At 37.6% G+C, this 14,245-nt stretch overlaps 1 protein-coding gene across 10 annotated transcripts in view; it reads left to right on the plus strand.

The window, feature by feature from the left end:
- LOC117572462 (mitogen-activated protein kinase kinase kinase kinase 5) overlaps nucleotides 1-14,245 on the plus strand; it is a 79,734-nt gene that overhangs the window by 53,655 nt on the left and 11,834 nt on the right. For all 10 annotated transcript variants that reach the window (XM_052005998.1, XM_052006002.1, XM_034255297.2 and 7 more), the window contains exons 3-5: nucleotides 4,903-5,323; nucleotides 12,120-12,218; nucleotides 12,292-12,590. In XM_052005998.1, coding sequence (XP_051861958.1) covers nucleotides 4,903-5,323; nucleotides 12,120-12,218; nucleotides 12,292-12,590 — 819 coding nt within the window. The remainder of the gene's footprint in view (nucleotides 1-4,902; nucleotides 5,324-12,119; nucleotides 12,219-12,291; nucleotides 12,591-14,245) is intronic.

Consider the following 14,245-nt stretch of genomic DNA (forward strand, 5'->3'; position numbering starts at 1 on the left):
GCTGGCTGGAAAAATGCCGGCGCAGACCCATTTCCCGTTTCCATGCTCATTTCCCGCTTTCCCGAGAGGCAAAGCGAACGAGACTGATTGACTTTAAAATACCGTGTGTTAAGTAAGTTATTCAAAGGCTGGAATGAAAATATTTACAGGGCATAATTAGGAGAAGAGCAAAAACTATCGATTTGCCGATTTTTCCCTGTCTGCACAAATTGAACTCATCGATTGGGCTCACTTCGTTGTCCGCTTTTGATTGATTGCCCATTTGTAGGACGCTTTGTTTTTGTTTCTGTTTGCCGCCTCTGCAAGTGACAAATTTGATAAATTTTCAGTGCTCACCCTCGCAATTTTTTTGCTTAGTTGATATCATGTCAATTGTGGAAAAAAAAAAACAAGAAGAAAACTGCCTGACGCTCTTCTTGTCGCTTTTGTTTTATGGTCTTGCGTCTTGGCAATGACCCAGACCCCACCCAATTACTCTTACTTGGCTGGCTGGCACTTGAGCATAACCCTCGGTCTCTGCCCGCTCTTTGCCCCATGCCACATGCCACGCGCCGCAAGGTTCGCAATAGCGTAAAATTAATAAAAGCAGACGATTTTTGTTTGGATTTTCCTTCTTTTTTTTCTTTATATGTATGTATATACATATGTATATATTATGTGAAAATACTGGGAAATGATGGAAAATTGCGCACTCATCGAGTGTGTAATATGAATATTAAGTTTCGAGTACTCATTCAATTGCTTCACCGTTACGGGTGTAACCTAGTCGCCTCAATTGCCGCATTTTCCCCCTCAATTTTCCACTTCCTCTGTATCCGCATCATTTAGGTCAACTACTCGGTATCAATTTCAGTGCAATACTCTCGTAGCACATATCGCATTTAAATGTCAGGGCTAATTCAATTAAGTTCGTATGAATACTATAAATACCTTTCAAATAACTTCTCTTCAGAATTTGAACATTTTTGGAACGTTACGTTTTCGTTTGCGTTTCGTGCTTCAACCGGTTATTTAAAACGGAATCTACTGGAATTTGGTTGTAGCAGCTCAAACAATAATATTCTCGTATGCACATATTAAAAAACACAGTGAACACTCGCTAACAATAACACTTACAATATTTGTTACACGAAAGCAAAATGGTAATGGTGTAATTTGACAGTTTATGATTTAATAATAATGAAAACACCATAGAAGCAGATTGTGTTATTATATGTGTATTTAAAATTCTATTCATGTACTATATTTGTATGTAAAGGAGAAAAGTCCGTATACGAATTGCATATGGGAATTTTAAAATTGTTCATTTTTGATAATCTTAAATCGATTATATTAGAGATGTAATATGGTATGATATATAAATCTAAAAAAAAATTAATTAACATAATCGAGTTTTGTAATACTGAATAGCTGTAAATATTATCGAGTATTTACTGTAAATCGCTTGCATCATATCCTGCAATCGAATTACTCTTGCGTGTTTGGTTGCCTTTATCTCAATTATGTTACGTATACGCAATGTGAACGCTTCGACTGGCTTTACTGTACCAGTCACATGCGGGTTAATACAATTGTTCTTATGATGCAATTAGCAAACAATGACAGCCAGCAGCAACAGCATCAACAACAACAGCAAACGGGAGCAATTAAACAATGTGTTTAATGCGCAAAATCCATTACGAAAAAGTATTGAAAGCCGAGCCAGCTCGAACCCGTCAGTCAAGAGGCTTGAACGGACCAACGGGCCAACGGCAACCCTTTTGTTTTTGAGGTCAACCACGATATATTGTCTGTATACTGTATATATTCATATATACTATATATGTGTATAAAATATAGCCTATATATGTATCTGAATTAATGGTCCACGTAAGGGTTGACTACAAGCGCCTCTGTTTCTGTTGTTGTGGCTGTGTCGTTGCTTATTCATGCAGATGCATATGTCGGAAATTGTAACGATTATACGCCGGACACACACAGGAAACGGCGTAGCCCATCGACATCAGCCACTTCACTCCTGGAAGCCAGGTATACAGCTACATTCGTCTTTCAATGCTCTCCTCGTTGAGCTGATTATGATTATTAATGCACATTTTTGCCAGAATCAGCGAGAAAATTGTGTGTAGACTGCTTTAAGCCTGTTGTCTCTTTAATGCAGTTATCAACTATGCTTGCAGTAATCATTTTTATAATTACAATTTACAGGGGGCCAAATGGCTTTGTAATTTATGTTTAATTCTCGGAGTTGCATTGCACTTTTAATGCATTTTAAATGGAAGCAAGTATTCAGACAATTGGTCATCTTTCTGTGCTTTCTCTATATCTATTTCTCGCTTTGTTTTAATCTCTGACAGACAGACAGACGCAATCAGGAAGACGAGCGCTTGAAATTGAACCCAAAAATAAGTCATTAAAACTTTGCAATGACTTTTGTTGTTGCAAATGGGAAACAGAAAACTTGAGCAGCAAGTTGCAGTAAAAGTGAATGCAGAAGAGTATATGAATGATATGGAAATGAAAGGGTGTGGAAGGGCAAAATACGTTGCGCTTATTTGCATCTTGCCTTTGATGCTGGCGCAGCTCATTATAAATTTGTTGATGCTGCATATCTGGGGCTTTGGCTGGGGATGGAATAGAAGACGGTTGGTTGGATGGCAGGATGTGCTGCGCTCGTTTCCTGCCGGCTCCTGCTGATATCCATCCTGCTGGCTCTGCTTGTCTTCTTGCCTTGGCCATATCAGCAGCTTTTTATGCTTACAGAAGCAGTCGGAGCAATAACAACTAACAGCAACAACAACAAGAAGAACAAGAACAACAGCAGCAGCAGCAGCTGCGTCTTTGGCATTTCATTTTTGCTCGGTTTACGAGCGAGGGAAACTTGTCTAAAAATCACGCATAATTTATTTACCATAAACAAGATGATGAACAAGTAAAGCCGACGACGGGCGGCCACAGCTCTGATGTCCTTGGACAGCCCAAAGCCAGAAGCGAGACAGTTGAGCAACGTTGCTACTGTTGTTGTTGCTGCTGCCTGTCAGCGCTACACTTTGCACATGTGCTCTGCAAAATTACGTATACGCAGCGATTGCCTGCATTGCTTTGGGGATTGTTGTCCAATTTATGATGCTGCTACTGTTGCTCTTGCTCTTGCTGCTCCAATGAAATATGAAAAATGCATGCAACGTGAAAAATTGAAAAACAACATAGAACAACAACAATAATCAGAAGTAGTAAAAGTTGAAGTAGAAGTGGAAGTGGAAGGGTGGAGACAAGGCTAAACTGAAGAATGAGCACAGCAATAAAAATCGCTTTATCTTCATTAAGACAAGCAGAGATATCATTGCTTCTCCTCCACTCTCTCTCCCCCTTCTCCCCACCCACCTCATCCAAACAGACAACAAGCCAAACCCAAAGGATAGCAGTCTTGGTAGAGCACGGTGCACCGTGCTCTCCGCTACCGCATTGAATAATAAATGCAACGAAAATAAAATAAAAACTCGCTTGCTTGCTCTCCGAGCCACAGGCGGAAAGAATAAAGTACAGGGATGTTTGGATAAATGGTGGATTCATGTACACGTGCAACGTACATAACATAGAGTAACGTAGCCCGCTCCCGCTTCCAACTCAAGGATAACGAGTGTGTGTGTGTGTGTGTGGAGCAACTGTAAGTGGATACATGTACGAACTATTCGTGAGAGATACGTGCATTGTTTTCAACGCTGCTGCAAACAAGTTGTGTTCTTTGCAGGTGTATTTGGCTTAAGTTGCTTCAGCTTCAGCTTCAGCTACAGCTACAGCTGTTCAGTTTAGCAAACGAAAATACTGTGCAGACTTGTGGTCAGGCAGAGAGATTAAACAGACAGTTTGATCAGCTGTCATAGCATGTAATGAACGATTTATCGTATTTGCAAATGAATACGACCATGAGGTGGAAACAGCTGCTGTTAGTCATGTCCTCACTCGCCGCTCAAAAAGTCATTGAGAAAGTGCAAAAGGTTAAACCCATTTAAGCGACAATTGAACGCAATTAGCATCGTCAGCGTTCTCTGACGCGTCGCACGGTTAAATCGCCTCAACTAGCTGATAACCTTTATTTGAGTATCACACTTAGAAAACATTTCATAATCTATTTGCTGCTAATTTCGGTTTTATTATGAATCACTTCAACTGCTTAGATTGTGAAGAATATAAAATATGTTATTGTAGTTTTTAATACAGCCTGTAGCTGTAAATTCCTCAAACAAATAAGAAAGCTATAGTCGAGTGTGCTCGTCTAAAAGATACCCGCTACCCATTTTCAATAAAACTATATTGTACAAATATACCAAGACTATATTTGGTATATTGATATACTACTATTATACAAAATATATCAGATTGTCAGCAAAAACAACTAAGACGCGATGGTTTGTTTGTTTCATAAAAGTTTTTGTAACTAGGTTTCAAAAATGGAATTAATCTTGATTAGAGTTTGTTTATTTTTGGCCTTGGCTCTCATTTTGATATAGTTTCAGTGATCGATATTTACTGCATTTATATACAATTCTAGTGGCATTAAAAATTTCTGTACTATGTGACCAGAATATTAATATTGCTCAGCAGGTGTTCATATCTCTCAATAGGCTGAGTTCGCATCTTTTCTGTGCCTTTTATAACGCGAACAGAGACGTGGCGTTGTGATAAATCGATGCATTTTTATAGACAAACACAAAATGTTCATTGAAAACGAAAAAATATTTGCATGAATGGCATCGAACAACGGACTGATGCCATGTGAATATGCAGATGCTCCGGTTGAACACGAGTACGAGTAGATAGATTCGTTTGTTTAACAAAAACGATAGATTGCCGATTGAAATTCGTTTCCTTCAACTGATTTGTTTCACTTCTCTTGTTTTGCAGGCGAAACGCATACAGAGCAACGAGCTGGCTGCCATCAAAGTTATCAAATTGGAGCCCTCCGATGACATTGGGATCATCCAGCAGGAGATCTTCATGATGCGCGACTGTCGGCATCCCAACATCATTGCGTACTATGGCTCCTATCTGCGACGCGATAAACTATGGATCTGCATGGAGTACTGCGGTGGCGGCAGCCTGCAGGATATCTACCAGGTGACTGGCCCACTCACCGAAGTCCAGATCGCTTACATGTGCCGCGAGACACTCAAGGGTCTGGAATACCTGCACTCCATGGGCAAAATGCATCGTGACATCAAGGGTGCCAACATTCTGCTCACCGAATATGGCGACGTAAAGCTGGCTGACTTTGGTGTCTCCGCACAGATAACGGCAACCATAAATAAGCGCAAGAGTTTCATAGGTGAGTGTTGGGAAGAACATCATTTTCAGGGAACTTGAACAAATGGGATCAGATAAAACGAGAGTAACATGGGAATGTGAATATAATGCAGTGTTAAACTATCTGCAATATAAAATAACAAATTTAGTTATTGACAAATAGTAAATAATGGTTATAGCTCTAGCAGATCTCCAATTCTTTCAAGATTGCTGTTTAATTAGATCATATCAAAAGTAACTTTTATTTTGTTGTGTTTTTTTTTTCTATCTTTATTGAACACTTTTGTTAGAAATATATTGTATTCAGCATAGTTTGGTTTCTATTTCCATTTCGTATTAATAATAAAAACATAAACGAATGCAGGTGTTAAATGAAGTGAGAGAGAGAGATACTATAGATAACCATGCCGAACCATAGAAAACCTGCTTCATATGGTGAAAACTAAAGTAAAATTAAAAATTTGTGGCCTTTAGGTTGTTTTGCGTACCGTGTGGGGCAATAGAAACTGCCCCAAAAGGAGAGAAATTGTTAGTCTCTTGACTATTGCGTCTTTCTAATTGAAAGTTGTGTGTGCCTTGGCTACGCTGCGTATGCGTGATGTGCAGCCACAACTTGCTGTAGTCAATTAGTAGAAATTGTTGTTGCTGTTGCTGTACGGCATTGTTTTATTTATTTATGCATTTTAATTGAATTTATGCAGTTGGTGCAACAGTCCCAGGACGATGACTGTTGCTGCTGTCCTCCTGCTGCTATGCGATTCATCTATCTGTGGCAAATTTGCACATATTGAGTTGAAACAAATGCGCAAACAGTTTCACCCATGCCCCACAGTTTCCACAATCCGCACTCTGTGTCTACGAGTTCCCTTTGACTGCAACAGCTGCGTTCTCGATGCGGTATTTTGCCACTGGCTTTATGCAAATTTAATAGCTCCATTTTTACGATTAGTCGTCAGAGAGAGTGGGAAATGTGTTTTGTGGAATATACAAGTACCATTTTTGGTATTTTGTCCAGATTTTGCTAGCATAAAAAAACCACAAATCTTAGTCACTGGCAAGTTGTAAAAAGGATGCAAGAAAGAGATACAGAAATAGAAAGAGAGAGAGAGAGAGAAAACACTCGAACCAACGAAACTACACAAAACTCGAGCAAGCAAATGACAGACAGTTTCCATCAAGTTGGCATAAGTATTTATCATTGTGTGGGTGATGCCATTGTGTATGTAAAAACATATAGCAGAAAGAGAGATGGGATGGTTGAGTGCTAAGAAAACGGTTTCACTATATTGACAGGATTCTGACAGTAACCACAATTGCTTTTCACGCATTTCAACACACAGCAGCTGTCAGTAATAACGGACACAACACGTTGCTTGAGTGGTATATAGAGAGCGAGAGAGAGAGAGGGAAAGTGTGTTGTTGTAAAGTAAAATTCAATAACAGAAAAACAAAATATAAATAGGAATAATAATAATAATAATAATACGGTTCGCAACAAATAATAAATAAAATGCTATTAAGAGCACTCGAGGACACCCAAAATGAGACATAGAAAGAGAATTGGGGATTGGGGATTGGAGGACGACGACAGAGAGTTGAAAGAATTTTAAGCAATTCAATTTAAAAGAAAATATCAAATGCAGACGTTGTTGTTGCGACTCGAAATGGCAAAGCAGGGAATTGTTGCACTAAAAGTAACCATAACAAGACCAAGACCAAGACGCTGCTGCTTCGGCTCCGTTGGGTCAGGTAGACAGTGTGGCAGACAATGTAACGTCGACCGCTGTGCAAGTCTTGAGCTCCCGTTGAGTTGCCATCGCTGTTCGCGTCCCAACTTGAAACTCAAGTACAAAGGAAAAAATGGAAAAATATAATTTTGCTGGTTTTTCTTTTCATTTTTTCTTCAAAATGTCCCCTGTTTGTGGGATTTTCTTTTGTCGTAGCCCAGTCCAGCCGTTCAGCTATGACTAATAGATTTTTCTGTGCAGAAATGCATTGAGAGATGCTTGCAGAAAGCTTTCAAATACTTAAAGCTTCAAGCACTTGGCTGGATGGACACGGAAATTTGAGAGTGGTGTGCGCTTTAAAATGATTTTACCAAAATGTGTTAAGCTGCAGTCAATGGCACAAACATCGTGTCGTATACACAATTTAAATGTAAATATCCAACTTATCAGACCAGACACCCCGCTAAGCAAATTGTCGACGCGGTGCGAGCAAAACGAAATTGGTGGCGTGATGAGGAGAGGAGGGAAGAGGGAAAGCGACTGTATTCGTCAGCCATTTGCAATTTTCATGACAACATGCAATCTCATGACACGCAGACCCCCAAATGCTATATACTTATGCTGCCTTTTGCCTGAGAGCGTCAGAGAGTGGGAGAGACTGTGCGTGAGAATGCCATTTGCATGAATTTTCATACCCTGTAGTCAGCAAATAACTCAAAAGGCTATAATAATGTCGTAGACGCAGTCTAATGGCAAGGATATAAGCCTATAAAGAGAATACTTATAACCAAAGCTAGCAGCACAGAATGGACATTACAATGAGACTCGCCATGTACTTGGCCAAGCGCTCAGTCTGTCGCAATCCATTTACATATGGAAATTGAACACACTTGGCGCAAATGTAACTTATACTCTATGAAATGTGCATATGAGCTTAAATATGTTTGCAGAAATATACTTTTTTGTTGAATTCACTAAATATTTGACAAGGCTCTTTGTATTCTATTAATTCATTTTCTCGTTATCTTTTATATTGATTATTTATTAGTTTTTAATAGTATTACTCAAACAATATCTTCTAACATTAATGAAAATCATTTACACGAGATTTTTTTGAAATAAAACTTATAAAGTTAACGGTCCCAGGTATAGAGAATAAACTAGTTTTGTGCAAACATCGGTCAATTTACTGAATAAGATTAATAATGTCTTTTTGATGAATCAACAAGGTTGTTCGATTCGCCCTTTCGATATTGTTCCCAACATTGTTTATGATCCTATTTCGATCATCGTTCGCCTTTCGCTTATTGTTAAATGAGCTCTGTTCATTTGTTAAATTTAAATTGATTTTATATACATAGTTAAAGTATAGTATTATTTTCATAGGAAATATAGTACTATTCAGATTTGTAAATCTGTATTTTTAAATTTGTATAGCATAAAAACATTATAAAAGAACGACTTTCAAAAATTAACTAAAAGATCAATAATGAACAACTGAAGAAAACAAAACGATATTAGTGAACTTATTCAGTTCGTTCACTTTACTGAATTGGTAATTTTTGTTCTCACATTTGTGAATGATTAGTTTTACCTAATTATATTTTTTATAAATAACACAAGACCCCAATGAACACATCATCGCTTTAGTACAAAGTTGCGTAAATGTATTACTAAAAGTACTTCTGATTAATACCTAGTTCAGTCATCGATTTTTAAATTTGTACATTCAATATCGTAAAAGGTTTGTAGTAAATTGAGAGCTGAGAGCTGAGCTTAGAAATATTTGTTGTTAAAAACAATTCTCTTATACCAAATCTTCCAATATACTCTCTACTAATGTATTGCATAAATTGACAATCTATATGCAAAATTGTTTGTACTATTTTGTTAGTGATTCATTCAGCTTTGGGGAAAGTGAACTAGCTATCTATAGCACTATCAATAACACTATCGCACTCCCCATAAATCCTAAATAAAACGATAGAAAAACTGAGATAATTTGTCTCGCCTGCCTGTGCAAACTATGGAATACAGGCTTGAGTTCAACCCATCAGAATTAGTTCCCTTAACCCACACTCCTGGCGCATGCATCAGCCTTTTTGAAGGTGACAGAAGGAGGCAAGTGGCTTTTATATAAACGTTTTAAATCTTGGCCATAAATCAGGCCAGATCCCGTGGCTAACAATTAATTTAAGCCTCGCAATGGCCAGTGAGAGTTCAGTTAATGAAAACTTTTGAGCTTTGTTCGCTTAATCAGCAGCTGTGGACTGAACTGGGTGTTAATTAAATTATGACATCACGCCACGCCTCCTCCTCCTTTTGCTCCTCCTCCTCTATCCTGTGGCAAGCCTCCCATTTGTCTTAAGCGCATTAAAGTGGTTCGTTAAGTCATGGTGGGCAATAAAGTGCGGCGACATTTGAGCTGTGATTGACATATAAAAAACGGATGAAAATTATTTTGTTTTTACGAGTAACCAACTGAGGCTGAAGTAATGCCGAGAGGTTTTGAAGTTAGGCCAAAGGGATCCCAACAGGTTGGGACTTAGTTTCAATTCTTGGCATCAATTGCGACTTTTCATTGCTTTGTGCATTTTGTTGCTAATTGTGTGCAAGATTTGATTTATTCTTCCCATAAAAGGGGCCAACGTTGGCCATTAATAATGTGCTTGGGCTTGAGTGCAAAGTTCATTGCGCTCGATTGCCTTTTGTTGGGCTCTCGCAACTTGTTCTTACTTGGCAGCACTTTGTTGCGCTTTATGACATTTTTTCGAGCTCGGCGTTTTCTTTTTGCCAACAATTAGTGAGTGAGCTCTGCTTGGCGCTCCTCTCACATGTCAATTGTGTGTGCCCAGCGATGACTCTGCAAACGCCAAACGACGACGTTGTCGACCTTCTTTCCTTACCCTAAGGACATAGGGTTGAATTGTGAACCTCACGACCTTTGGCAGCCACTGTAAGGTGTGTGTGTGTCTGTGTTTGTGTGTGTGTGTGGATGTGTATGTGGTTTGTATAGTGGTGTTTATGTCTGCAGTTGTCAAACAATGTGACGTCGCTTACTGTTATCATCTCGAGTGCTTCTCCATTGCGACATTGTTGTTGTCGCAGATGCTGCTGCTTCTGCTGCTGCTACTGCTGTGACAAATGTGGTGATAAGCACACAAATGTTGTCTGTCTGCCTGTCCTTCAGTCTTCCAGTCTGGCAGTCTGCCTTGTCTATCGCTGTGTCTGCATATGAAACCACAAACAAGACAAATAAAGCACGCCCACACACACAAACACACACACACACTCAGTCACAGGCATTGTCAATACGATAGCAGAGCTATTGTAACATAGAGCTGCTGACAGCTGCTTGCTTTCGTTTCATTATTTAATAAAAAAAAAAGCCAAAAGGATGCTTACGTTTCTGTTTAGTATCATTAAAAAGTCGACGACAACAAAACGACGTCATCATTGTCATTGCTGCCACCTTGCAACAAGCAGCCACATCATGACTTCGCTCGCAATGGCAATAAATGCGGGTATCTATTCTTGTAAGCAGTAAAGATCCCAAATGCCCATTGACATCGGGTTAATGGCAGCCTATCAAGCATTCTGTCTACTAGCCAAAAATTTGCATGTTTTATTTCGGGAACTTTTTGCGAACTAGTCAATTTTTGAAATTCATATTCAAATATATTAAATTGAGCACTTTAAATGTTTGTATAAAGACAAAAGTATGAAAATGGCAACTTGAACGCAAACAGATTAAATTGTTGTTATCTGTTTAATGCAAATATTGGTTAAATACAAAGAGAAATTGACATAATTGATATTGTTGTGTATTTTTAATCAGTTAAATATTGCAACTTAATTTGGCACTTTTGCAGTGATAAATGAAATTTATCCATGGCGATTGAAATCAACTTTGATTGATTAAAAATATTATTAAAACTTAAACATTTTCAAACGAATGCATTTCATTGATTAATAATGTTATTGCAATTATATAAAAAAATAAAATTTTGCATTCATGTCAGATTAAAAAAGCTTTATAACTGATTTATATAATCTATAATGTCGATATTTATTGCATAAGATATCAACAACTAAATTTCCCGAGCTCAAAATTTGTGGCTTTGATTGCAGACAACTTTAACAGAATATAATTTATTATTGAATTTGACACATTTTTAAAGAAATGTGTTTCATTGATTAATAATTTTGTTAGTAAATATTTTAAATACTACAATTTTGTACACACCTCAGATTTAAGAACTTGTATAACTGATTTTTACAATCAATAATCAATAATTTCGATATTTACTTTGAATTGAATTAAAGACAAGACATTATTTAAAACATTTGCCAAGCTTTTTCGTAATTATTTTCAATTTTCGAATATTGGATAAATGACAGATTTAAGAACCTTTGTATGGTTAATATTTTTATCAGTTAATTAAATCTGTAGCTAATTTTCCCTAGCTCTAATTGTGGTTAGGGTATTCGTGAGTCTCATTCAGGAAAAACGCATACTTCGTTGACACAACGCAATTAATAAAATGACACTTGAGTCGGGCTGCTGCCAGTTTATGTTCGCGCGCGTCTCTCACTTATTAATTAAATTGTGTGCCAACTGCGACAGCTATCAACGAGTAAATGTTCAACGTTGAATGCTGAACGCTCTGCATGGCATATTGGATGCGGAGGAATATCCATGAAGTTGAGAATTGTTGGATGGCATTTAATTGAATTTTTCGGCCTAATTCAATTTTAAATACAGTTGGAATCGCGCCGTGTATGACATATGGCGACAGAAATGCCGGAACGCAGGCCACGTGGCGTATGCGTAATTTGCAGTGTCAGCGCATAAATCGGTTTGGTGCAGTCGATTGCATAATTTAGCAAAATTGTTTATAGCATAATTAGCGCAGAGGTTAAATTAATTAACAATAAAGCAGCATACATACATAAATAAATAAATAAATGGAGAGAAACAATTGAGGAGAGCAGCTAACAAAAGGATAATTAGCATTGCATACATTCAGGCGTCGCTCAACCGTTAACAATGATATCACTCAACAATCGCAATTTATATTCACTCTGCAGGCACTCCCTACTGGATGGCGCCCGAGGTGGCTGCTGTGGAACGCAAGGGTGGCTACAATCAACTTTGTGATATTTGGGCCTGCGGCATAACAGCAATTGGTAAGAAAAAGAGAGAGAGAGATACGCTTAATCGGCCAATCATTATGATATGAAATGATTTTGTAATTCACAGAACTGGCTGAACTGCAGCCGCCGATGTTCGATTTGCATCCAATGCGCGCCCTATTCCTCATGTCGAAGAGCGGCTTCAAGCCGCCCACACTGAGCAACAAGGAGAAATGGAGCCCGACGTTTCACAATTTCATCAAGACGGCACTCACAAAGAATCCAAAGAAGCGGCCCACAGCCGAGCGGCTGCTGCAACATCCGTTTGTCCAGTGCGAGATGCGAGAGCGGGTCGCCAAGGAGCTGCTCCTCAAGTACCAGAGTCCCAATCAGCCATTCTATTATTGTCTCGATGGCGACGAGGAGGTGAGAGTACAAAATGGCATCGCCATCGTCGTGGCTTTGAAGGCCAGGCCGAGACGCTGGCAAACTGTGGCAAGGCCAACAACGATTCTGCTGCAAAGCCACTTGCCACCTTTTATGTAATTTATTTGCGCTTTTAGTGTTGCCTCGTTGCCTCTCCTAGGAGCCAGAGCAAGGACCAAGACCAGTTACAGTTACAGTTCCTTACTCCGCTACACGTTTTTACTTAGTGCAAGAGAGAGAGTTTTCTTCGTGTTGCGCAAAAATTGAAGATTTAGTGCGCCATTAGACACCTTGGGAGTCTAATTTAATGGCGGCTACACATAGTTAATGCCTGCCCTGCGTTAATGATATGCCAGCTTGCAACTTGCCAGCCAGCTAAGTTTATAGACTGAGAAAGAGATCTTTTCATAAATTAAAATGAAGCCTGAAGAACTTTGATTTGATTGCAAATTTCTGCTTCAGTTATATCCCTATTTTATAAATTGACAAATTATGTCTAAGATTTTTAACTCTATACAAGGTTAATAGGGGCTCCATAGGTAGCCAATATATTAAATTATGAATACGAGGAAAGTGAAATTGAATGTCATGTACTATATATTTAGTAAATAGGCAAAGCAGTCCTTTAAATTATATAGTTTGGTGCAGGATTTATTAATATATTTCAGGTTTTTTCCATTTACTCTTATTTCACGTAGTTTTGTCAAAAGTAGCAAGTAATTAAAATTATTCAAGGCTAAAAGGTTTAATTAAATTTCAAATGTCATTTAGAAATACTCTCTTATATAACTTTGTTTGATAACTATACAATTTATACCTTAAAATTCTTCTGAAAGTCTCCTTTCATATATTCTTATATCACGCAATAATATTATTATAATGAAGGAGTCTTGATTAAATTTCATTTACTATGTATTTAAAACATATTTTCTCAAATTAGGATTTAAATTAAATGCAAGGCTAAAGGAAATATTCAAGATCTTGCATTGATAAAATAGACAGATTACAGATTAAATTTTTTAACTTTATGCTAGATTAATAAAAGTTTGATTCTCTATTAGTTCACACCATTTTTTTAAAAAGTGGCAACCTAATTAAATTCATTAGAATAGGCAATTTAGGTCTATTAAGAACTGAATTCATTTTTCACTTATTTCACGCAATTTTAACAAAAGTTTCAAATTAAATTTTATGTACTATTAAATATCTTTCTTTTACTCTTAATAAAAGAAATTTATATCAAAACTAGCTACTACATTAGACGAAGAAGAAATGCAAAATTTAATTAAATTGTATGTACTATTTAAAAGTTATTTCGTTTTCTCTTGTTCAAAGAAATTTATATGAAAACTAGCAAATACTTTAGCCTTAAGTGTGCAAAGTTTAGCGATATATTATAAACTACTTAAAAATTCCGAGATGAAATTTTATATCTTTCATTGTGATTCGTCATTTTAAAAGCCAAAGGAAACCTCAAATATTTATGTTAGGCTCTCAAATGAAAATGTAAAACAATTGCGGGTTGTGAATATACTCATCATGAGAAGCTTTTGGCCTGGAGAGGAGTAACTAATGCCAGAGTCTAGACATGAAAATCCCGTATCCTCAAATTCGTATTTAATGGCAGAGACACACATATAGTACACTTTTTGAGC

Source organism: Drosophila albomicans, chromosome 3 (genome assembly GCF_009650485.2).
Source record: "Drosophila albomicans strain 15112-1751.03 chromosome 3, ASM965048v2, whole genome shotgun sequence".
Taxonomy (NCBI): domain Eukaryota; kingdom Metazoa; phylum Arthropoda; class Insecta; order Diptera; family Drosophilidae; genus Drosophila; species Drosophila albomicans.